At 41.6% G+C, this 25,987-nt stretch overlaps 2 protein-coding genes across 9 annotated transcripts in view; one reads left to right on the top strand and one right to left on the bottom strand.

The window, feature by feature from the left end:
* The window catches only part of RHCE (Rh blood group CcEe antigens), a 34,314-nt gene extending 26,579 nt beyond the window's left edge, over window positions 1–7,735 (top strand). For 3 of the 7 annotated variants that reach the window (XM_070404387.1, XM_070404385.1, XM_070404384.1), the window contains 3 exons: window positions 1,679–1,758; window positions 4,955–5,028; window positions 7,436–7,639. In XM_070404387.1, the coding sequence (XP_070260488.1) occupies window positions 1,679–1,758; window positions 4,955–5,028; window positions 7,436–7,462 (181 nt within the window). In that variant the 3' untranslated portion in view covers window positions 7,463–7,639. Of the gene's footprint in view, window positions 1–1,678; window positions 1,759–4,954; window positions 5,029–7,435 lie in introns of all 7 variants that reach the window. The other 4 variants (XM_070404386.1, XM_070404390.1, XM_070404388.1 and 1 more) reach the window with 4 other exon arrangements.
* A 1,839-nt stretch (window positions 7,736–9,574) lies between these two features.
* Window positions 9,575–23,570, bottom strand: TMEM50A (transmembrane protein 50A). 2 transcript variants are annotated; one of them, XM_070404392.1, is made up of 7 exons: window positions 23,440–23,570; window positions 20,578–20,682; window positions 19,743–19,855; window positions 16,668–16,735; window positions 14,174–14,266; window positions 12,386–12,446; window positions 9,575–10,085 (listed from the first exon to the last, which is right to left on the bottom strand). In XM_070404392.1, exons 2-7 carry the CDS (start codon window positions 20,668–20,670, stop codon window positions 10,040–10,042), a joined length of 474 nt encoding a protein of 157 aa, XP_070260493.1. In that variant the 5' UTR covers window positions 20,671–20,682; window positions 23,440–23,570; the 3' UTR covers window positions 9,575–10,039. The 2 variants fall into 2 exon arrangements, with proteins under 2 accessions (XP_070260493.1, XP_070260492.1); XM_070404391.1 differs by lacking the exon at window positions 23,440–23,570 and adding an exon at window positions 22,426–22,498.
* Between the last annotated feature and the right edge of the window lie 2,417 nt (window positions 23,571–25,987).

Here is a 25,987-nt window from a genome sequence, read left to right as displayed (position 1 = left end):
AAGTCTGTGTCCTTGTGTGCCTGGCTTCCTTCACTCAGCATTGTGACTGTGGGATTCACCCATGTTGTTGAGTATCTCTGTAGATTGTACATTTTCACTGGGGTACAGTGTTGAACTGTGCTTAGGTTTAATTTATAAAGGTGACGGAGTGACAACATGGAGAGGCCAATACCACTGAAAGGACAATTTAATGTTACTCACAGCACCCCTCGAAATGAGAGGCACGGCATACCACGCAAGGCCACATGTCCCACGGGACCAGGCGGCAGAGGACGGGGGAACTGAGACTATGCCTGTGGGAGTATAGCGGTGGGGACATCCCCTAACGGGCAGGAAGTGAAAATACGTGTTAGAGTTTGTGGTTGGGGGGTTTGTGATATGAGTTTTGCATTCCCACAAAAGCTGACTTGCAAGAGAGAGAGGTACACAGCTTGGCCTATTAGTGTGGCCCTGTGATAAATGAGTACCAAGTAGTAGACAAATTACAGAGCCTAAGAAAACACAGTTAAAACAAGTGTCCCATTGTGTGAATACAGCACAATTCATTGATCCATTATTGATGACCATGTGGGCAGTTTCCAGTTTGGAGCTATTAGGAACATTCTAGTATTGCTGCTATAAACCGCCTAATGTTTTGGGGGAACATATGGATGCACTTCAAGTGAATATATGCCTAGAAGTGGAATTGTTGGATCATACAGCTTGCATACATCCATTTTATTGGATACTATCAGTTTTCCATTGTGATTTGCACCAATCTATACACATGAGAGTTCCCTGTATCCCATATGTTCTCTAACACCCTCCATAGTCTCCTTCTTTTATACTGTATGTTAGCCATGTAGCCATCAAACTTATTGTTTGGATTTTAATTTCCCTGATGACTAAGTGGAGCACTTTTCATATGCTTTTAGGACATTTTTTCTTTTGAAATGTCTATTCAAGTTCTTTTGCCCATTTTGTATTGTTTTGTCTTTTTCTTAATGATTTTTAGGAATTCTTTATCTGTTCTGGATATAGATCCTTTATCAGATATACTGTGAATACCTTCTTCCGCTTGGTGGGTTATCTTTCACCTTCTTAATGGTGTCTTTGACGAACAGTTCTTAACTTTAATAGAGTCCAGTTTATCGCTGCTCCCTATATTTCTACTGCAAGGGCATGTCAGTGTCCTCTCAGGGCTGTTTAATTGTTTGAAGTGAAGTTCTGGGGTTGCCTTGAAGGACAACGAACAGGGGAGCATGTTCAAGAGGGGTAGGCAGGGGAGATGGATCTGATAGCCAAACTGTACCTCTCCTTGACTTGATAGAAATAAAGCCTTCATCTTTAATGGCCTAATGAGGAAACTCAGGGCTCTGAGAGGGTAAGTGACTTTTCCAGGCCACACAGCTGGTAACAGAACTGGGACTTGAACTTGGTCTTTCTAGCTCCTGGTCTAGTTCATCATCCAGGGGTCTGAGGATTAAAGTAAGCCAAAGAGGTTCTCGGAATCCCCCTCCTCCATGTCCGCATGGCTTTGCAGGAAAATGACAGAGTAATATACCACCAGGAAGAGGACACTTGTTGCCCTGATGGCCCTTTGTGACCGTGTCACTACTCATGCAAGCAGTGTTTTTGGTCCCCATCACCTCTGCAGCCTGACACCTGAACACGACCATCTTTGCTTTGTCATTTCCAGGCTCGGCTTCCAGGTGCTCTTCGACACTGGGGTACTCAGCTTGTCCATGGCGATGGGTCTAGCATCTGGTCTCATAACAGGTCAGTGTGCGCTCACCCTCCCACCACTGCCCAGGCACAGGGCCCGGGTTCGGAGTGCATCTGCCCCATCGCTGGATGTGCACAAGCCCATCCAGTTCCCTGTGGGCCCACCTCCTCAGCTCCAGCCAAATGATTAAAAAACACAAACAGAATCACATCATTTCAGAACTGGAAAGGCCTTCAGAGGTCACCTGCAACAGCTGTGCACTCTGAAGGCCAGGGAAAGGAAGAGGGGTAACATTGCAGCCTCTTAGAGCCAGGACTGGTGATTGCACCCGATTTTGTACAGAAGGCCAAGGAAATCCTTATGCCAAAATGCTTACCTGAGGACATCCATAATAATATTTGGTTCAGCAAATATTTATTCAATATCTACTACGAGCCTGGCACTATTCTTAAGTGCTAGGGACAAAGCAGTGAATAAAACAATGCCCTGATCTCATGGAGCTGACATTCTAGTGGACAATAAAAAGGCAAATAAATGCATACTATTCAAGATGGTGATAAGTGCTATGAAGATAAATAAACCAGAGTGGGGGAACTAGTCAGTGTGAGGGCAGTCTGCTCTTTTGGAAGGGTGGTAAGGGAAGGCCTAGCTAGTAAACCTTTGAGCAGAGACCTGAATGGAGAGGAGGGAGACATACAACATGCTTATTTGGGAGAAGAGCATTCTACGAGAACGAACAGCATGTGCAAAGGCCCTGAGGCAGGAACATGCTTTGTATGTTTGGGGAACAGCAAGGAAGTCAGTGTTGCTGATGTGGATAGAGTGAGGGGGAGAGTGGCCGGGTTGAGGGCAGAGTGGTAGCAAGGAGTCAGATCACTCTGAGAGGTGGGGAGCTCTTGGGGATCTTTAAACAGAGGATTGATGTATGTTGTTGCTTCTGCAATATGATAGAACAGCAAAGAATCTGGGAGAGTCACTAATTTGCCAATCTTACTTATATGCCAGGTGAAAATATGCATCCTTTCAGAAACGTTCACTTTTATTCTTTAAGTGAACAGCTTTTATGGGTTAGACACTCATATATTGTGTCCCTAGGCAGGCAGTGGATGCCAAACAAGAGACCAAGTAGCATAAGCAGACACTAATGAACTGGGTGGTGTTAGTCACATTACTTGATTTCTCTGGGCTTGGCTGGCTCCTCTATATAATGGAAGGATTATGGTAACTAACCGTTTGGCTTCCTTTCAGCTCTGAAACATGTAGGAACGGACTTTTTGGAGTTCCCTGGGTGGTTTTAGAGAGTAAAACTGTCTAAAATTACCTTAATGTACCATCTGGCCTCAGCTTTTGAGTCTGAGGTGATTAACTAAATACAGATGAGAAAATGCTTTCATCCATAAGTTTACATTCTTTCCTGGGTAGAGTGGTCATATTTAGCAAAGGGAAGTATAAGGTGCCCATTCTTTTGAATTCAAATTAGCTGAGCATTCTGTACTTTATCTGGCAACCTGCACCGGGGCTCTTCCCCCCTTCACCGATATTACCGAAGGGACACTGACTCAGTGACTTGTAAAGGACTCTGGGGCGGGGTGTTCCTTATACTCTAATGGGGCTAAGAAAGAGAAGAGTGGGAAAGACACCTGGATTATTCCTCAAAGAGTTAAAACCAATGGCTTTCCTCCTTACATGTTGCTTTGGACATAAGGGAACTGATGAAAAAGAACTTGGACAGCCCTAACTGGTTTGGCTCAGTGGATAGAGCGCCGGCCTGCGGACTGAAGGGTCCCAGGTTCGATTCCGATCAAGGGCATGTACCTTGGTTGCGGGCACATCCCCAGTAGGGGGTGTGCAGGAGGCGGCTGATCGATGTTTCTCTCTCATCAATGTTTCTAACTCTCTATCCCTCTCCCTTCCTCTCTGTAAAAAAATCAATAAAATATATTTTAAAAAAAATAAAGAACTTGGACAACAGAAGGGGAAAGTGGCCCCAAGCAACCAAAATAGCACCCATAGCCCTCTGAAAGCCGAGCATTTTACTTGTCAAGAGACCCCATTACTTGGAATCTGTCTATACTATTTAAGGTACAACCCCATCAGGTATGGTTGTTGGGTCTCCAATTCAGGAAGATTAGAAATGGATTAGAAGTGGGGTTGGTTCCCCAAGATAAGGCACACTAGTATGTTAGAAGTGAAAGCAGAGAGTCTCACAGAGGACAAGAAATTCTTAAAATCAGACACAAGAACACAAAAAGCTTGGGCTGCTGGAGAGCAGGCCGACAACCCTTGACAGCTATCTACCTGCGTTCTATAGCAATTCCTAAGTAGATGTTCCCAGCAACAGTTCTGATTTTTTTAACAATCTAAATGTATTCAGTGATGACTCATAAGACAAGAAAATGCAATATGGATTTATGTATTTAGATGGATTTTCATTAGTGATGAGTAAGCCTCAGCTACCTGGAAAATTCATGTCGGTGATAGAGCTCATTTCTGAGTAATTCTAGCAAAATAAGACGTGGTAATTGTACCTTACCTGCCAATATCAGTTAAAGGCATGCACAACAACAGGATAATATGACTATGCATGCGCCTACTCTTGTTAATCTTACTCCTGAATACATTGAGACTGATCATCATTAAAAACACACAGATAAATCGATGAATGGCATGTCCCTGCTTCCTGTGAAAGGTAAGCGCTCACTTCATGGATTCTGGGAGATTCGGCAGGTTTTACTCAGTGGCAGAATGCATAGGGCCAAGCCCTCGAGGCAGAGCCTGGACAGGTGAAAAGAACAGGGACAAAAGCAAATGGTTATAAATTACTTTCCTAACTACACAAGTGGAACCTTGAGCTGAGGCTGGTGGGAGTTTATTGGACCTACAAGGTGCCTACTTTGAGCCGCTCTCCATGGCAGCTCTTGCGTTTCAAATGGATAAGCTTTTACGTGGGGGCACAGTCTGGTAGGGCCGTTCTATTCCATCTCGGGAAGCGTGTCAGATCCATGGTTTTCCTACACCTCTCAGAGTAATAGAAATCTTTTAGAAATAATTGCTCTAGCCAGTTCCTGTTAAAAGATCTATAGGATCAATTAAGCGGGCCCAGGAAGAACAGTGCTTCCATTTGTCTGTCTCCTGGTTGTGGGAAGAAAAAAAAGGATTTCTGTTGAGATACTATAGTTGACATATGATATTTTGAGATAACAAATGCTGTGCTCTAAATGTTCAACATTTTTTAATGAATTTAAACAGGTCTCATCTTAAACCTCAAAATATGGAAAGCACCTCATGTGGCTAAATATTTTGATGACCAAGCTTTCTGGGAGGTAAGTTTTTTTTTAACCTCTTCATGTCATAGATGTTGAGGGAATGAACTTAAAAAGGTATTGGGGCATATGTTCACTTGGTGTTTACGAGAGTAAAATAAGAACAAATGAAAATGAAGAGTAAGGAAGGAGGAGCAAATCCACAATGTGCTAAAGGTTACCTTTCCCTGATGCCCCAGGGTCAGTGAGGGCCGGGGTAAGAGAACTGTCCGTGGCCACACTTCTTTCCACCTGGAGTTGTCAATGTGGGCAAATAGTGTGACGTGAAGGTGATAGAATCCTGAATGCAAGGGCCAGGAGGACCGCAGGGGCCAGCAAGTCTAATACCCTCATTTGACAGATGCTCAGAGTGAAGCCAGGACTGACCAAGTTCTCACAGTGATTGAGTGGCAGAGCTGACTCTAAAACAACTCTTGATAAATTATAGCTGGTGGACACAAGGAAACTTTTAGTATAGAACCTGGGGTCATTTAGCCAAGGGACACAAAGCTCCAACTAGTCACCTGCATTACATTGTAGCAGTTGTTATAACTGGGCTAGACACTGTCACCCCCTGCCCTCCTCCCTTTGACCTACACTCAGAGTTCACAAAGCACTCTGATGTATGTTGCCGTGGGTAATCTTCCAATCGAAGCTGAGGTTGGGGAAGCAGGGATCAATATTGCCTGTTACAAATGGGAAGTGGGGGCTGACGGAGGTCAGGCTAGTGCCCAGTATCATACTTTGGGAGTGGCAGAGACAAGACCAGGAACCAGGCCCTAAAAGTCCCAGGCCAATCCTTTCTCCACCCGCTTGCCGATCCACTGAGCACTAAAGGGTCAGAGAACCAGCGTTAGTATGGGCCTTGACACCTGTCTCTGTAGGGGCAAAACAGAGGACCTGCCTCTACTCTCCTCCTCCCTCCTCTTCTAACAGCTTTGTAACTGGCAATGAACCACACACATTTAAAGCCTACAATTTGATACTTTTAAATGTGCTCTCCACCTGTGAAAACCATCACTGCAATCAAGATAACGAACATACCCATCACCACCAAACATTTCCTCCTGCCTCCTTGGAACGACTCCCTTCCTACCCCACCCCACCCATTCCCAGGCACCCACTGACCTGCTTTCCGTCACTACAGACTAGTTTGCATTTTCTATAAACATACATAAATGGAACCAACCATGGGATACATGCCCTTCTTCACCTGGCTTCTTTTACTCGGCATGATTCCGGGAGCCATCCACATTGTTGTGTGTTACCTGCCTCATCCTGCATCTGCTTCTCTCTAGTCATTGGCTCTTGGCTTTTCCCAACAGCCAGTCTCTTCCCATGCCCTGCAAGTGTTCTTACCCTTTTAGCAGCAGCAGATCTGAATTCTAGTCCTAGCTCACCCTAGGCAAGTTGGTGCCTTCAGGCAAATCACTTTACTTCTCTGGGGCTGTTTCCTCATTGGTAGAATGAGATCAAATTCCACATTCTGCATTCAGACAGAGCTGGGTTCTGCTACCTCTAACTCTGTGACCTCTCAGAGAATCAGCCTCCCATCTCTGAAATGGAAATAATAATAATGTCTCACTAGGTTGTTGTAAGGATTCAAAGGAGATAATGTGTGTGAATGTTAGCACCCTGATCCATAGAATATACCCCACGTTAGCTACTCTGAGTTCCAACTCTAGAATTCTGTGATCCAAGCACCTCAATGAGTACTGATATTGTAAGGCACAACTAGAGAATTCAGGATGTAGTCAGCTTGCAGAAGAGAAGACCCAAAGGAGACCTAAGAACTATCTTCAAATACTAAGAAGCCGTTGTGTAGGAGAGAAAAAAGATTCTTTTCTATGCTTCTCCAAAAAGTGTACCCGGGCCCAGTAAGTAATGCAGTGTAAACTGTTAGCTATTTGAACTGTCTGCAAATGGAACTAGCTCCTTTACATGGTAGTGAGTCCATTGCTACTGGAGGTGTTCAAAAAAAACCCAGAGGACTATTTGGCAATGATCCATGTAAGGAGCTATACGAAATGAGATCTGTCTAGGACAGTGGTTCTCAACCTTCCTAATGCCGCGACCCTTTAATACAGTTCCTCATGTTGTTGTGACTCCCAACCATAAAATCATTTTTGTTGCTACTTCATAACTGTAATTTTGCTACTGTTATGAATCGTAATGTAAATATCTGATATGCAGGATGTATTTAGGTGACCCCTGTGAAAGGGTCGTTCGACCCCCAAAGGGGTCACAACCCACAGGTTGAAAGCACTGGTCTAGGAGCTCTTCCAATTCATATTTTATGCAAAAACCTCTGTGATAAGACATTTTGGTTAATATAAATTTCAAAAGATCAAGGCAGATTCAATATGTGCACAAATTTTAAGAGTGGAAGGATTCATCTGTAACAAAAATGTTTGCTTTGCTTTTACAGTTTCCTCATTTGGCTGTTGGATTTTAAGCAAAGGCATCCAAGAAAAACAAGGCCTGTTCCTAAACAAGAGAGCTTCCTTTCACTGTTGCCCACATTTTTTCTGTGTGACAAACTCGTTACTGCAGTCTCCCTATGTACAATGAAACAGGTCAGAAATAGATTTGATATTAAAAATAAAAGACTAAAGACTTGTTTAAATGGTAATTTCATAACAATTTTATTTTTTTTTATTTTTAAATATATTTTATTGATTTTTTACAGAGAGGAAGGGAGAGGGATAGAGAGCTAGAAACATCGATGAGAGAGAAACATCGATCAGCTGCCTCCTGCACACTCCCCACTGGGGATGTGTCTGCAACCAAGGTACATGCCCTTGACCGGAATCGAACCTGGTACCCTTAAGTCTGCAGGCCGATGCTCTATCCACTGAACCAAATTGGTTAGGGCTCATAACAATTTTAAATAAATGTTTGGTTTCATTAAAAATGATGCTACCAATATTTTCTTGGATGCAGGCACCTCATTAAGGTTTGGGTTAAATTTCTTGACAATTCGTAGATTCTTTTTCATGCTTAATAAAGTATGCTACCCAATTAATTCTTGTCTACACCAGCAGAGCAGATGATAAAAAATAGGGGGAAATGAGCTCACTTAAATTTAGTCCTTGCAGACCTTGATTTTATTCCAACAGTTTTCAAGGTACAGTAGTTCTTATTCCCTGAACACATTCTGAATTAACTGTGGGGAAAGGCATCATGGTCGAGGTGCACTGCCTCAACATTAAAACACTAGTTCCATGGCCCTGACTGGTTTGGTTCAGTGGATAGAGCGTTGGCCTGCGGACTGAAGGGTCCCAGGTTCGATTCCGGTCAAGGACATGTACCTTGGTTGCGGGCACATCTCCAGTAGGGGTGTGCAGGAGGCAGCTGATCGATGTTTCTATCTCATCGATGTTTCTGGCTCTCTGTCCCTCTCCCTTCCTCTCTGTAAAAAAAAATAAAAATATATTTAAAAAAAAACAACAAAAAAACACTAGTTCCATGACCTTGAGGAAATCATTTAAATTTGCATGGTCTGAGTTCTCTCATCTGTGAAAAGAGAAGGTGGACTTCAACCTCTAAGATCCCCTCCAATTCTCACAGCCTATGGATCTGAAACTCACCATGGCTGAATTGCTGTGGGATGACAGCAATAGTTACTTCTTTGAGCAGTGACCAGGTCGTATTCAAAACATACATACAGGGAGGTAACTGTGCCTGACAAGAAAAGGAGTACCACAGGTTTAAATCATCTGAGAGATATTTCGTGTTTAATGAAGGCTAATTGTAGCAAATTTTATAAAATAAAACATTTCAAAGTGTAGTTCTGAAGAACATGTACCCATAGTTAGCTAGCTCCTTTAAAAAAAATCCCACTTGGCTAAAGTGGGGAGCCTGGGAGGGAGGTGGGGGCGAGAGGGAAGGGATAGCAGGGATCCAAAGAGGAAGAGACTATGAGCACTCCGGGTAGTTAACGTTTGTAATTATAACTGACCTGGCTGGTCTATTTTGAGCATAGTGTTTCATTACAGAGATACAATGAAACATGGAATCCAATTTATTATTAAACCACCACCAACAAAATTTGTTACCTTAGTGTCAAATCCCTATCCTTTTTTTCTTTCCTTCAATGGTAGCTGTGGAGTAACTGTGTGTCCCACCAGAACCATGTGTCACAACTGATCACGGATCAGTGGCACAGAAGGGACACTTTTTTTAATATATATTTTTTATTGATTTCAGAGCGGAAGGGAGAGGGAGAGAGAGATAGAAATATCGATGATGAGAGAGAATCATTGATCGGCTGCCTCCTTCATGCCCCCTACTAGGGGTCAAGCCCACAACCCAGGCATGTGCCCTTGACAAGAATTGAACCCAGGACCCTTCAGTTCGTAGGACGAAGGACTGAGCCAAACCAGCCAGGGCCAGAAGGGACACTTTTGAGGAGCCTGGTGGCTGGATCAGGAGCTGCTCCCGACATGCTCACTCACCCCTTCGGAGACTTTTAATAGCTACTTACTTACACTGAAACATTTTCAGAATTTGGCAAACTGAATAAACCCAACACAAAGTATAGTGAAAAAGAATTCTGACCACCGAATAGTTTTTAAAAACAAGAAAATGTTTATATTTCACTTAATATTTGACACAGAAGAGCCCACATTTAAATAAACACATCGTATTTTAAGAGCACTTCAATTGCATTTTGGATCTTGGCTATGACAAATACTCAGATAAGATGTATCCACAATTTCTTTTCTGATTTATTTTTATTTTTACAATTATACCATGATAAAACTTAACAAAACTTACTCACGTGGAATACTTTTCCTTAACATTTGATAAGTTAATCAAATGCATACTACAATAGATTTTTGTTGTTATTGTTTAAATAGCGATTTCTCATGATTTTAGTATCACACAAATGTAAGCTGAGACTATACTCAGAAATAAGTTTAGAAAATGTCATTACAAAAGATTGGGAGTGAGTATTAAAAATAAAAAACAAACACAACAGAACAAACCCATGCAGGGCTGTTGTACAGGAGCAATAAATCAGATGTTTTCACTGCCATAAGTCTTCAGTCCGGCCAAACTTAAAAACCAGTCCTCTGTGAATAAAACGAGAAGCATCACATGACTAGTTACGTTTGGGAAAAGAAAAGATATGTGAGACTTAGAATCATGGGAAACTAGCTCCAAAGAATAATTGATGAGCTGTATGAAAAAAACCATGCCCTATGTCAGAACAGAAGCTGATCACTCTTAAGGCAGTAAATTCTTCACTGTTCTCAGCTGTGCTATTTATCACCAGCGTCCCTGCATCCTTAACTATGAGTATTGGGGACATATGTCACTCTTAAAAAGTTAATCAAGGCTTAGTATGTAACCATTATATGTCTGACTTTTATCAAATTCATTCAACAAACCTTATTTATTTATTTATTTACTTATTTTTATTGATTTCAGAGAGGAAGGGAGAGGGAGAGAGAGATAGAAACATCAATGATGAGAATCATTGATTGGCTGCCTCCTGCACGCCCCCTACTGGGGATCGAGCCCACAACCTGAGCATGTGCCCTTGACAGGAATCAAACCTGGGACAGCTTCCGTCCACAGGCTGCCGCTCTATCCACTGAGCCAAACTGGCTAGGAATCAACAAACCTTTTTTGAGTATCAAGGTACTAGGAGCTAGATGCTAGGGCTATAAAGATAAATAAGATATAGTCCTTGCTCTCAAGTTGTTCCTTGGTGAGGATTTTTTTAGAAAGTGGAAAGGAAGGAGGGGGTGGGGAGAGATACATCGATGTGAGAGAAACACATTGATTGGTTGCCTCCCGAACATGCCCCAACCAGAGCTGAGGATCAAACCTACAACCCAGGTATGTGCCCTTGACTGGAAATTAAACCAGTGACTCTTCAGTGCACAGGCCTATGCTCTAACCACTTAGCAACACCAGGCAGGGCAAGCTGCTCACATTCTTGATGATCCAATGTGGTAAGTATTCAGGGAGGAGGGAAGAGGTATATATACCAAATATTAAGGGAGCACAGAAACATAGAGAATTTATTCTGTCTGAATGTTTAGAAAAGGATTTAGAGTCCTGACCAGTGTGGCTCAGTTGGTTGGAAGGTTAACCCGTGCACCAAAAGGTTGCTGGTTCGATTCCCGATCAGGGCATGTGCCCAAGTTGCGGGCCTCATCCCCAGTAGAGGGTGTGCAGGAGGCAGCTGGTCAATATATCGCTCTCACATCGCTGTTTCTCTCTCTCTCAAAATCAATTTTTAAAAAAGAATCGTAAAAAAAAAAAAAATTCTGATTCTTGATTCTTGTTTAACAGGTCACTCTTCAATGTATTTCTCTATTCTTTTAAAAAATTATTTTTATTTATTGATTTGAGAGAGAGGAATGGGGGAGGGAGAAGAAGAGAGAGAAGGAAAAAGAGAGAGAAACACTGATATGTTGTTCCACTTATTTATGCATTCACTGGTTAATTCTTGTATGTGCCCTGAGCAGGGATCAAACCCGAAACCTTGGCATATCAGGATGATGCTCCTACCAACTGAGCTACCCAGCCAGGGTGGTGGTAGCAATTTTAAAAATCAATGTATATTCCAAAGGTTGGCAGTAAACTAACCCATGTATTAAGAATATCTTTCTTGCCCTGGCCGGTGTGGCTCAATTGTTGGGGGCCATCCCTTGCACCAGGAGGTTGCTGGTTCAATTCTTGATCAAGGGCACATGCTCAGGTTGCAGGTAGGGTCTCCGATGGGGGTGTGCAGAAGGCAGTAGAAAGAGCATCGATGTCTCTCTCTCTCTCTCTTTTCCCCTCTCTCTAAAAGTCAGTAAGTTATTCTTTAAAAAAAAACCTTTCTCATTCTTTATATTTTACTAGAGGCCCGGTGCATGAAAATTCGTGCACTGAGTGGGGGGGGGGGGGCTCAGCCTGGCCTGCACTCTCTCGCAGTCCGGGACCCCTCGGGGGATGTCCACCTGCCGGCTTAGGCCCGCTCTCTGGGGGGGGTCAGGCCTAAGTTGGCAGTTAGACATCCCTCTGGCAGCCCAGGAGCCCTTGGGGGATGTCCACCTGCCAGCTTAGGCCTGTTCCCCGGCTTATGGCTGAGCAGACCTCCCCCTGTGGTAGCACACTGACCACCAGGGGGCAGCTCCTGCATTGAGTGTCTGCCCCCTGGTGGTCAGTGCATGTCATAGTGACTGGTTGTTCCCAGTTGTTCTGCCTTTAGGGTCAATTTGCATATTACCCTTTTATTATATAGAATGATAATAACATGGAGGGGCACTGAACAGGGGTAAATAAAGCAACTAAATATATAAATGACATGAAAGAAACTATTATAAAAAAAGCATTAAAAAGAAAAGATAGGATGAAAAATGCAAAACAAACTTACCCAAAAAAGATGAAGGCATTTTGGAAAAATACAGCAATTCCAGGGTATACTATGGCTTTTTCTGTAAAAATAATAATAATATACTAATGTTAATGTAAAATAATAATAATTTTAGAGGTTTATCATCTCAAAACATTTTAGTTTCTGATAATCTGATGCATATCAGTTTTCCTAATATAACTGATTTTGATGGTAACTATGGTTGGTTTGAGTATTAAATGACATAATACATGACAGAGTCTAGTATTGGTTTAGTAGTTGACAGATCCCTTCATTCATTTAACAAATACTGATTACATACTATGTTTGACACTGTTTAACGTGCTGAGGAACGTCCAACCGGCGTGGCTCAGTGGTTGAGTGTTGACCCAGGAACTAAGAGGTCAGTCACCATTTAGATTCCTGGTCAGGGCATATGCCTGGGTTGTGGGCTCAAGCCCCAGTAGGATGCAGGCAGAAGGCAGCCGATCGATGATTCTCTCTCATCACTGATGTTGCTATTTCTCTCTCCCTTTCCCTTCCTCTCCGAAGTCAATAAAATAAAATAAAAAATAGAATGGCTTATAAAGATCCTGTAGAAAGACAACTTTATAAAACTATAGATCTGCTACTAATGATTCTCAATGCATAACCTGGCTCCAAAAACCTTTTGGAGAGAAATCTTAAAATTCTATGATATAAACACATTCCTATATAAAGGAACTCTGTATTAATAGTTGTATCTGGGAAAGAAGAATTATCAGTAATTTTATAATCTTCTTTGAGCTCTTTTATAGTCTCAGTTTTCTACAATGAACAAGTATTATGCAATTCAAATTAAAAAAAGTAATTTTTTTTTCTTTCTAATATGATGGTGACAAAGATTTTGTAGCAGCAAGAAAACCATATTATGTAACATGCAAAAGCAGGCTTCAAAAGTTTATTTATACTATAATTATAACTACATAAAAAACAAAAGAGAACAAAGAAAATGTACCAGAATATTTAAGAGCAGTAAGATTATTATAGTTTATTTTTCTATTTTTTCTTTTTTACATTTTTGGCAACATGATTATAATAATAAACATATAAACAAAATAAAGATATGAATATTTTAAAATGCCTATCATTCTTATCTGTAAGACTTAAAAAGATTTTAATAAAAATTCAGGAAACTCATGATTTTAGTTTAAGAATCACGTTTTGTTCAAAGAAGGGTTAGATTATATCTCTGCTAGTCCAGTTTCTACAAATCATTAGTATTGTATTTTTACTATGATAAACATAGTCAATTTTACTTGGAACATTAAGTGGTTTTGCATATTTTTCTGATATACCTCAGGCAAAATTGCAGCCAAGAATCTAGGAGCAGGCCTTTATCTGAGCTTGCCTTAAACTGGCCTCATGTAACAGATGCACATGAAATGTTAATTTACTTTGCTATCTAAAAGGAAATGATGTCATTATCAGAAATTTATTAGTTCAATAAATTCTAATTCTAGGATATTAGAGTTTTGCATGGATATTATTCAGCAAATCAAAACCTGCCAAGTAGCTGGAGAACATATATATTCTGCTTTTGAGGTTTTTGGAAGCCAAAGAATAGCAAGCTATGTCCTATTCCTTCCGAGATACTAAAAACATCCAAACAAAACAAAATACTGATAGGGAGAGGGGAGTTCCTAGGCATAAATGTATTGCTAGTAGCTGGCCTAGCTATATGAAAAAAGCTAATGAAAAAAATAACCAACTTTAACGCTCAATTTCAGTATTCCATTGAAGTAAAATATAAGCTGTGCTCTCTCTTACCTTTAGCAACATAACCACCAAAGAGAATCCACATAGATGCAATCAGAGAGCCAAAGGCCAACATGAAACCAATGAACAGCCAAATGCGAGCACCTTAAAAGAATTAACATTTTACCAGAATTGTTTTTCATACGGCAGCAGTCAATTCAATTAACTTTTCAAAAACTCAAACAGAAAAAATGTGTAGTTATCATTAAAGTCTAAAATAAAAAGACCAGATGTGTTGAGTATCTTTCAACAGTGAAGATGTGGGCCTTTTTCTTGTTGGCTGATCTGTGTATTTTAAGTGCCTATATTTACTTTCCCTAAATATCTACGCTAAGAAAAACTGTTCTCAACTGTCCAATAAAAATCTTACAAAATATATTTCACCGTATTTAGACTCCTTTTTCATATATTTTTAGAAATTGTGCTGCAAAATTTAAAGTCCTCCAAGAGAACTTTCAAACAAAAACATAGGTATACTTACAAAAGATTCATATTCAGTGATATCTGAATCTAAACACTATCGTAGTTTGGCAGCATAATAAATACATATTTATTGTGGCTGGCACTTAGAAAAGCTGCATTAAAATTATGTTAATAGAGGAAGACTTAAATCACATTTAAATAATATTTATGAAGATCTGCTATAAAATCATTACACTGCCTAAAATGAACTCCAAGCTGAGTTTATTTAATTAGCATGGCAAATAGAATGCTATATATATATTTCTTATTTAATATACAAACATAAAATAATAGTTATGAAATAAGCTGCTACTCATAGATGTGATATTAAAACACACACACACACAAAAAAAAAACAAATACAACTGTCTCTGAACCCCCCCAAAGCTATGCTAGCTAACAAATTTTATTTAAAGATGTGATGGCCATATTCTTTTAGTCTTAGTTCTAGCTATTATTGTCTTCCTAGAGGCCGGGTGCACAAAATTCGTGCAGGGTAGGGTCCCTAGGCCTGGCCGGCGATCAGGACCTTCCGGCTGCCAGCTGGGGCCTTCCTTCGTTCTGTGCCACCCCCTGGTGGTCAGTGCACGTCATAGTGAGCAATTGAACTCCCAGTCTCCCGGTTGAACTCCCAAGGGGACACTTTGCATATTAGCCTTTTATCTACACTAATAAAAGAGAAACATGCAAATTGGTGTCACTCCGCTACACCCACCAGCCAATCAGGATGAGTACGCAAATTAACCCAGCAAAGACGTTGGTTAATTTGCATATGCAGGCACAGAGCAAAAACTGAAGACGACTGAAGCCTCGCTGCTGCGGCCGGAGTGGAGAAGCCAAGCCTCGCTGCTGTGGCCGGAGTGGCTGAGGCTTGGCTTCTCCGCTGTGGCCGGACCAAAGGCCTGGGTCCCGGGTGCCAGAGGAAAACCTCTGCCGCCAGCCACAGGAAGGAAGGCCTATTGCACAAATCTTCATGCAACTGGCCTCTAGTGTATATAGAAGATTATTATCAACACTAACTACTAACATTCACCTATTCCTTTAGTTTATAAAGTTATGGTAGGTACATGTTTCTGGATCTCTTCTACTTAAGTTCATCTACGAAGACAGTGAACGAACCAAGGAGAGATCATAGCTGACTAGTGGTTTCTCCTATCTATAATAATAAAAGCACAATATGCTAATTAGATCAGACGTCCTTCCTCCTGGATAAAGCCACAGCAGGCAGGGGCTGGGGCTAAAGCCCTTGCATGATTTCGTGCATCAGGCCTCTAGTTTCATTATACAAACAACAAAAAACCTTGCAATTTGCCTACATCCAAGTTTATTTCCGTATGGATGTAATACTTTCAGTTTACCATTTACATTGCTTAATAAATATTTGTCCCCTCAATTCTTTGAGCAAACTGGACTCTAGAAACTGCCATACATGTCCTGTATCCTGCTTACCTCAGGTGCATGGCAATGGAGTCTAGGGGATATGATTTCCTCAGCTGAGGAGGAAAGGCCTGGATGAACCCACACACTAAAATTCTATTATTATATTCAGTATGCAAGATAAAAAGAAGTTCTGGAGGTTGGCTGCACAACAATGTGAATATACTAATACTACTAACTACATTTAGAAATGGTTAAGATGGCAAATTTTATGCTGTGTATTTTAAAACAGACACTAAAACCTATGATTCTAAACTATTTCAAAATGCTAGTTCAATCAAATAAGGTTGGCAAAAAGAAGAAAATTTATATGGGATAGCTGGAAAGTAAGGTAAGTTCTATTTTGCATATACATTCACTATATACTGTTCTTTATTGTGTACATTTATATCTACATTATTGCACAGGGTTATATATTCAAAACTGCATATTCTGTACTTTAAAGCCAAATCTAACCAAATGCAACTTTTACTTTATGCCTTGGAACCTGTAACTTCTGCTCTAGATACACCTTCATTCTATTCCTGATCTGAAGGAGTTATATATATTCTCCATATATATTCTCATTTTAAGGATGCATAGTAAGACATTATTTGTACCTATTTACCTGTTTGACCCAGGCAACCTTCACTGTAACTATCTCCTCGGACTTGTCCATTCGATACTGCATTAATCCTGTATAAATAAAACCAAGAAATAAGGGTTTCCGATGCCAAGAGGAGACTATCCATGACATCAGATTATCAGATACAATAAGCTAGAGTTCCTCAAATTTAAGCTTAGGCCTCATGAGTCTAGAGTAATGGGTTCATATGATCTTAAGCAAGTCCCTTCAATCAGATATGCTCTAAAGCAGCAGTTATAGTCATAAGACTGGCAGAATCAGCCATCACCTGGGAACAGATTAGAAAGAAAATTCCCAGCCCCATCTAAACTTATGAAGCAAAACTCTGGGTATGCAGCTTAGCAATCTGAGTTTTAACAGGTCCTTTAGATGATTCTGATGCTTTTTAAAATGTGAGAGTGAAATTCTCAAAATAGTCAATTATACCTCAATAACAAATTTTTATCTTGCTAAGACTAGAATAATCTTTAGCTTGGTCCCATCTAGTTTTCCATTTGTACATATCAGACATACTCAACACAAAGAGAATCAAGGGGTAAAATCTTTTTTTCACTTCCTGATAGATTTTCCAAACATAAAAAGTCTCACTGACTTTCACAGAGCACCACTCTAGACTGAGATAGCCTTGCCTTCTTTAGAAGTATCCTTTAAAAAATGTTTAAATGTCATGGGAAAATGTTCACAATATATCAAGTTAAAAAGTTAAACATTATATACATTTAGCACACATACATATACCACTAGAATATAAGCTTCATGAAGGCAGGAGCTCTGTCTATCTTGTTTCCCATTTTTATTTTCAGTGTCTAGCACAGGGCTTAACACATGGTAGGTGCTCAATAAATGTATTGAATATTTGAACCCTAATTTTTTTCTCAATAATATAGTCTTAATTTATTCATTCAAATCTAAATTTTAGTTTGTTTGTTTTGTTAATCCTCACTTGAGGATACTTTTCCATTGATTTTGAGAGAGAGAGTGGTTTGAGAGAGAGAGTGGAAGGGGGAGAGAGAGAGAGAGAGAGAGAGAGAGACAGAGGCAGAGAAACATTGATGTGAGAGAGACATATCGATTGGTTGCCTCCCACAAGGGCCCTGACCAGGGCCGATGATTGAGCCTGCAATCGAGGTATGTGCCCTTCATAGGAATCGAACCAGGAACCCTCCAGTCCTTGGGCTGACACTCTAACCACTGAGAAGAACTCAAATCTAAGTTTTAGAATGATCAAAATACTCATAATTATTTTCAATGACATTAACTAAATTACTTGGTACATGAAATAGATCTAATTTATTTTTTAATGTATTTCTATTGATTTCAGAGAGGAAGGAAGAGGGAGAGAGAGATAGAAACATCAATGATCAGAGAGAATTATTGATCGGCTGCCTCCTGCACGCCCCCTACTGGGGATCAAGTCAGCAAGCCAGGCATGTGCCCTGACCAGGAATTGAACCTGTGACCTCCTGGTTCACAGGTCGATGCTCAACCACTGAGCCACGCAGGCCAGGAAAATAGATATATTTTAAAACAAGCTTCATATTTTTAAAAATGTAGATGTTCCTGTGTTAGTGGTTCTTAGCTCGTTTTTCCTTGCTGAGCCATCTGAATAAAATTCACAATTTTCTATTAGATAGCCATGACCCCGTATTGTCAGTCTTAACTATTCAGCACATTCTTAAACAATCTCTATTTGTTCTCTGATATTACTAGTTTTATAAGTAATCTCAAACTTACAGAAAAGTTGCAAGTACTTTAAATTTTTGACCCTGAATATTTTAAAGTTGTCAACGTGATGACCCACAATCCCAGGAACTGTACTTCCTACAAACAAGGCATACAATTATATGTATTTCCCACAAACAAGACAGTTCTAAAGAACCACAATACAACCATCAAAAGCAGGAAATGAGCAACGATTCATAACCATTTAATCTTCAGACCTCATTCAAGTTTCCCAACTGTCCCAATAATGCTCTCCCCCGCCCCGCCCCAATAATGCTCTTAATAGCAAAAGAATCCTGTCCAGAATCATGAGGTATATTTTATTCTAATATCTCTCTAGTCTCCTCAGTCTGGAACAGTCTTCAGTCTTCTTTAGCTTTTATTACCTTAGCCCTTCACTCCAATCTTACTGATCTCCATGCCATAGAGTCCTGGTACTTGCTGCTGTCTGAAATGATCCTCTCTTATATGTATATCCCCATGATAAGTTCCTTCATTTCTACAAGTCTTTGCTCAAAAACCACCTTCTTAGTGATGCATTCCTTGACTTGGTATGAAATCTCTACACGCTCTGTTGACATTTCATATCTCCCTTCTCTGCTTTTTCTCGCTAGTGCTTACCGTTATCTAACATGCTATGTATTTAACTTCTCTTTTGTTACTATCTGCCTCATTCATTAGAGTATGAATTCCAAAAAGGCAAGGATTTTCCTGATTTATTCACTACTCCATTTCCTGTTTCCACAGCAGAGTCTGGGACTATAAAACCTTAATAAATATTTGGTAGATGAATAAACAAACCCTTAGACAAAGTACTACACGGTTTCTGACCTAAAAGTAATGTTATAAACATTGATAGAATAGAAATAGGACAGCTGCCGAAACCAGTTTGGCTCAGTGGATAGAGCGTCGGCCCGCGGACTGAAAGGTCCCAGGTTCGATTCTGGTCAAGGGCATGTACCTGGGTTGCGGGCACATCCCCAGTAGGAGTTGTGCAGGAGGCGGCTGATCGATGTTTCTCTCTCATCGATGTTTCTAACTCTCTATCTCTCTCCCTTCCGCTCTGTAAAAAATCAATAAAATATATTAAAAAAAAAAAAGAAATAGGACAGCTGAGAGAAGCTGGAAGACAGAAGTGGAAGAGGAGAGGTAAAAGGAAGAATAAAAAAGAGCGTTGTGGCTTCTCTTTATAAGTCCTCTATTGTTTGACTTTTAAACGATGCCCAACCTGTTAACTTCACAACATTTCAAAAATTTAAATCTACTCAACTATGTGTAAAACATTTTTATTTTGTGACAACCTATGTAATTAGTGTCACTGACAACGACACTTACATTAGGAAGGCGATGGTTGCTATAACGCCACAGGCATGGTATGAATGGTTGAACTCTTCCATAGTGGGGTAAATGACAGCTGCATCTATGATAATCCACCAGCCTGTAAAAAACTAAAACAAACCAAAAAGGTGATTACCAAGGAGAAATTTCATATATTACTGGCGCAAAAGAAAGCAAGGTATTAAAGTGAAGGAATCCCTTCAATGAATTTCCAATTTTTCTTAAATGTTCCAGCAATTTCTTACATGTACTGGCACATGGTTTAATATCTGATTAAATATTAGACACCCTTAAATCTGACAGCAATGAATATTAACATAGACTTCTTTTCTAAGTCTACTTTAGTCAATATTTATATTTTCATAATAAAGCCTATAATCTTACTTTGTGAACTAGAAATCAATTACAATATCTCAAGGAGGAGAAAGAAATAAAATGATTCAGATTCCAACTGACAAAAGGAATGGCCTGCTGCTGATATAAGCCTCCAGAAAGATATACGTATTGAAAAATAAAACAAAACTTCAAAGTATTATAGAGAATAATTATTGTTGATAGAATTTTAGCTATTCTCTTGACATTGTGAATAAGTAATGGCTGCAGTTCTGCTTTTCCTTTTGATTAATTACAGTGCAGTCTGCAGATGGTTTCAGGTAGGATGCTAAAGTCAATTTAACACCACAAGATAATTTATTTTACTTTAATCTGGTTCTGGATATTATCAAGGGCAAATATATAATGAAAAACATTAATTTAAAACAGCATACAGAATTTAAAACATAAAAACAAACACACCAAAATAGTGACGACCCAAATTATCAGTGACACTTACTAGAACACCAGCAGCAATGGAAGCAATAGTATTGCGTTTTTCCCCCCAATCAATGCATTCTGAGCATCTCAAGCCTTCTAGAAATCCAGACATTTTTTCAGGCCACTTAAAAAAAAACCAAAGAAAAACAATTAAATAAAGCGCTTCTATTTACTTGTTTCAAACCTGACTTATGTTCTTAGAAAATAATTAATAGCTCAGAAATAACTTAATAAAAGTGAAGTTACAAATATAGTTGATCCTTGAACACAAGAGGGTTTAGGGGAACCCAACACTCACGCAGTGGAAAACCTGAGGATAACTTTTTGACTCCTCAAAAACTTAACTACAGTCCCTCAGTAAAGGGGGGGGGGGGGGGATCGAGATTAGTTCCAGGATCTCCAAAGATATCAAAAACCAAGGATGCTCAAGTCCCTTATATAAAACTAGAGGCCTGATACATGAAATTCGTGCAAGAGTAGGCCTTCCTTCCCCCGGCTGCCGGCACCCAGGACCCGGGCTTCCCTCACAGCCCCGGCCGGAAGGACATCCAGAAGGACATCCGGTCTAATTAGCATATTATGCTTTTATTATTATAGATAGTGTCGAACAATGCATACAGTAGGTCCTCTGCATCTGTGGATTCCTGGGATGGGAAACCCCAGGATGCCGAGGGCTGTATATTTATTGAAAAAAATCCGCCTATAAGTGGACCTGCACAGTTCAAACCATGTTATGCAAAGTTCAACTGTACTGCAGTTTGGCTACATACACTTCTTCAGAACATTCAATTTAACTTTTGATAAACTTCCACATTATAAAATTTGGATTCATTTATTTTCCCTTTTTTTCTATTTAGTATTTTTCTTAATTTAAAAGATGGCTTTGGCCGAAACCGGTTTGGCTCAGTGGATAGAGCGTCGGCCTGCGGACTGAAAGGTCCCAGGTTCGATTCCGGTTAAGGGCATGTACGTTGGTTGCGGGCACACCCGCAGTAGGAGATGTGCAGGAGGCAGCTGGTCAATGTTTCTCTCTCATCGATGTTTCTAACTCTCTATCCCTCTCTCTTCCTCTCTGTAAAAAATCAATAAAATATATTTAAAAAATAAAAATAAAAATAAATAAATGAAAGATGGCTTTGGCTTGCATTTATAAAATAAGTAAGTCCTGGGGAGGGATATAATATACAGTGAATAATACTGTATTGTATTATTTGAAAGTTGCTAAGAGAGTAGATTTTGAAAGTTCTCATTACAAGAAAAATTTTGTAACTATGTGGTGATGGATGTTAATTAGACTTATTGTGGTGATCATTTTGCAATATATAAGAATATCCAACCATTATGTTGTATACCATTATGTTGTATACCATAAACTGTTACATTTCAATTATATCTCAATAAAAAAAATCGTTTTGGTATATTTAAGTAATCTGAACAAAGGTAGATAGCCAAGTATTTAAAATTTTTATAATAATTATTAATTTTAATTCTAAACTAAGTTATCACATGATTTTGATATGTATAGTCCAGGAGCACTAACATAGTGGAGAGAGAAATGATAAACTTTAGCTCTGAGTTAAAGCATGCAGTCAGACGAAAAATATTTCTCTTAGGAATTTATACATTTTATTTAAAATGTGTTTCTTCACATTCAGATTAAGAAATTAAACACTGCACTGCAGGTCTTCTACTCATATCACTTCATTATTTTTCCTTCGCCAAGCCTGGCTTTTGGTGTAATTTCTACAAAAAGAACACCCATTTCATTTTGATATCTCCATCTCTGATTCTAACAGCTATTTTCCAGCCAAAAGAAAGTACAACATTGGAATTAATATTCGGACGTAAAAATCCACTGCTAAATTACCATAGTTGACCAGGTTACATAAAACATTCCTCCGAGCTGAGCTGTACAGACATGGCTTGAGACACAGCATAGTATCTGTTTCAGGGTATGAAAAAGCCAGAATTACGTATAACTCGCTGATAATCCAGCAACATCCGAACCCCTACAGCGAATCTGAACCCGTCCATTAAGCTGCTCTGCAGCCAGCAAGCATGACTGTCTAAAAACTGATGTCCTGCCCTGGCTGGTTTTGCTCAGTGGATAGAGCCTCGGCCTGCGGACTGAAAGGTCCCGGGTTCGATTCCGGTCAAGGGCATGTACCTGGGTTGCGGGCACATCCCCGGTGGGGGGTGTGCAGGAAGCAGCTGATCGATGTTTCTCTCTCATCGATGTTTCTGACTCTATCACTCTCCCTTCCTCTCTGTAAAAAATCAATAAAATATTATTTTTAAAAAAACTGATGTCCTAATAAAGAGCAATGAATCCAACGTCCCCACTTAAAATTAAATATTAAAAACTGCGATATGACCAGGGCTAATAAGTCTTTAATTTTGAAAATTCACTCGTTTTACTCTTCCCCGGGAGGAACAGCACGCCTCCTATGTTTACTTTCGGTTCTTCCCGGTGACCCCGCCTCGAAGCCCTTCTCCTGCCCAACTCCGCCCACAGACGCGGGGTTCGGGTGCGGGGTGTGGACCGGCACGGTCTGGAGACCGGTCCGGCTCGCCGGGTGAGCCCGCCGAGCCTCAGTTTCTCCAGCTCTCCCGTAGGGGAGGCAAGGCGCTTTTCAGGGGTCCTGTGAGTCCTGGGAAGGGCGCGGCCCGGCGGCCCGGCGGGATCCGGACGCGGCTGCCCTCTCCCGCCGCCGCCGGACCGGTCCGAAGAAGGTAGCCCCGAAGGTCCGTCCAGGCACAGCCCGTCTGTAGCTCCCAGAGTGGGAGACAACGACTCAGCATCCGCCGGGCACCGAGTCCGGGTCCGAGCACTATCCTGCCGCGGCGATGCCTTCCTCCCCCGCTCCCACCTGGCACTTACGTCCAGCCCCGCCCGTGCCGTCGGTCCGGAGCCCGGTGTCGTGCCACTCGGGGCCGCCTCACGCTCCCGGTTTCAGCCAAAAAAACAAAACCACCGCAGGCCGCTGGGTACCCGGATGGAGCAGGGCCACCCCCGTCTGGGACGCGCATGCGGAGACGGGGACGGAGGGCGGGGCGTCGGGTGGAAGGAGAGGGGGCGGGGCTAGGGTCGGAGTCACGCCCACGACGCCGACGTCTCTGCGCATGCTCGGCGCCGGGAGCGGCCAGGCGGGGCTCTCCTGCCGGCGCTGTTGGACGTCGGAAGTAGTAGTCCTTAGGGTACACCTTTCAACGGTGGGTGCGAGAAGTAACTCTTTGTACTGAGGCTTCGAAAGGGAGGCCGCTGTTGAGCCTTTGTACCCGCCTGGAGTGCGGCGGTAAATTTTCTAGGGCTGTGCCAGCCCCCCAGTTATCTCAGGTGTAGGTGGTGAGAAAAGTGCCAGCTTCCCCGTGGTGCAAAAGATGGGTCCAGCCCTGGCCGGTTTGGTTCAGTGGATAGAGCCTCGGCCTGCACACTGAAGGGTCCCGGGTTCGATTCCTGTTAAGAGCACATGCCCGGGTTGCCGGCTCCATCCCCAGTAGGGGGCGTGCAGGAAGCAGCCCATCAATGATTCTCTCTCATCATTGATGTTTCAATCTCTCTCTCCCTCTCCCTTTCTCTCTGAAATCAATACACATATATTTAAAAAAAAGGGGGGAGGGTACAGGTTGGCGGCTCCACAGCGCTATTGTGAGTTTTAAAGTCTTGTTTATTTTCCGAGAGTCTGGCCCCGCCCTCGCCATAGCTCCGCCTCCAAGAGGAGCTATTTCAGAGTATGAAAATTTGTGAATTTAACTTTGTTACTACTGTGGCCGTGTTTTCTAAGTCACTGCTGCGAGGTGGGGATTTCCGGTTTCAGTGTGCGGGGTGCTGCGTGTCCCTAATCCTGGTGCCGTGACCTATTTATGGGATTTGACCTTTCTTCCCTTTGCTTTAAGGCAAGGTTTCTAAGCCTGGGCACTACTGACATTTTTGAGCCAAACACTTCTGTTTATGCGGGGTGTCTAGTGTGCATCCCTGGCCTCTGCTCCCTCGGTGCCGGCGTCATTCCCACAGCTGTGACAACCAAAAACGTCTCCACACTTTGCCAAATATCATGCCCCTGGAAAATCCTCTGGGTTCGAACCGCTGTGCAAGAGATAATGGGGTTTGGGGGGAGTGACCATCCTCAAAAGCCGGAAGAAATGATGTCTTAGCTGTGTGAAAGGCTTGAGGCCGCTGGTCCCCTCGAAGCTCTCAGCCCTGTTTCGGAAGGTATTACAGAAGTGCTACGCTTTAACCCTATGGTGTAAGGGAAAGAGCTCAACAGTTGGAGGGAGGGATCCAGGAAGAGGTAACAAAGCAGAAAAAGGTGGGTGGGTCATTTGTCCTTAAGAGAGGCATCTACAGGTTCACCTTTTTTACATGTAGGGAGACAGTATATAAGTAAGCCAGGGAACCAACGTTGTTGGGTCATTTAATTACTTTGATATTCTTAGAGGCATGAAATCTCCGTAGCTCTGAGGTTTGGGTGGTGGGCATTAACTGACTAGAAGGCAAAGCTATACAGTATAATCTATAGCATATTTTTAAATGAACATCAGTTTAGTAGTCTTACAAAATAGACGAGTCTTACACACCCTACTGCTCCAAAAGGAGGTGCATATGTTGTGATTGGTAAAACATGTTCGTGTTAATAAATCAGGAATTGTTACCCTAAATGAAAAGATCTTACAGATCAGATGTGACTCTTTCATCTAATGAGCGACATTTCATCTATTGATATATTTAGTTAAATCTTGGCTCCTGGGAATTTCTGCTCTGGGGAATTTTTAAATCCTGGGCTATTATTCTCCTCATAGTCATCATATTAACCTCCCTAGAGTGTTGTATCTTCTCAAGAGTTTTAAATGCTTTTCTGCAGCTACTTACACATCAAATAATATCCATCAGAATTAGACAGGGCGAAGAACTCAACGATCAACTGAGTCATCCTATTTAATAAAAGGGTAATATGCAAATAGACTGAAAGGCAGAACACCGAACAACCAATCAAAGCATAATATGCTAATGATATGCTAAGGCTGCTCAACCGCTTGCTATGATGTGCACTGATCACCAGGGGGCAGACAGTCAACTGGTTGACCAGTTGCTATGATGTGCACTCACCACTAGGGGGCAATGCTCTGACCGATAGGTTAGCTTGCTGCTGGGGTCCAGCTGATCAGGACTGAGCGAGATGGGCCAGACATGCCCTGGAGCCCTCCCATGGTCCCTTCCCAGCCTGACTGTGCACCGGTAGGGTCCCTCAGCCTGGCCTGTACCTTCTTGCAATCCGGGACTCCTTGGGGGATGTCAGCCGGTTTCAGCCCGATCCCACAGGCCACTCCCTTTGGGAGGGCGCCAGATGCAGGCCTCATGGCTGGGGATTGATTGGGTGTGAGCCCATGGCAGGCACAGTGGGGCCGGGATGAGAGGGAGTGGCAGGTAG

This window comes from Myotis yumanensis, unplaced genomic scaffold (assembly GCF_028538775.1).
Source record: "Myotis yumanensis isolate MYYU_CA2020_CCGP unplaced genomic scaffold, mMyoYum1.0.hap1 SCAF_2, whole genome shotgun sequence".
Lineage (NCBI taxonomy): Eukaryota > Metazoa > Chordata > Mammalia > Chiroptera > Vespertilionidae > Myotis > Myotis yumanensis.
Note: the sequence above shows the minus strand (reverse complement) of the source record. Positions and strands in the feature narration are given on the sequence as shown.

What these genes read in the sequence shown, in the direction of transcription:
- TMEM50A (XM_070404391.1), bottom strand. Translation starts at nt 22,452, where the DNA reads ATGTTTTATGTAACCTGGTCAACTATG. An exon ending in CCATTGCTGCTGGTGTTCTA is followed by an intron (nt 19,856 to 20,577) that starts GTAAGTGTCACT and finishes GGTTTGTTTTAG; the next exon opens with TTTTTTACAGGCTGGTGGAT. An exon ending in TGGTGGTTATGTTGCTAAAG is followed by an intron (nt 12,447 to 14,173) that starts GTAAGAGAGAGC and finishes TTATTTTTACAG; the next exon opens with AAAAAGCCATAGTATACCCT.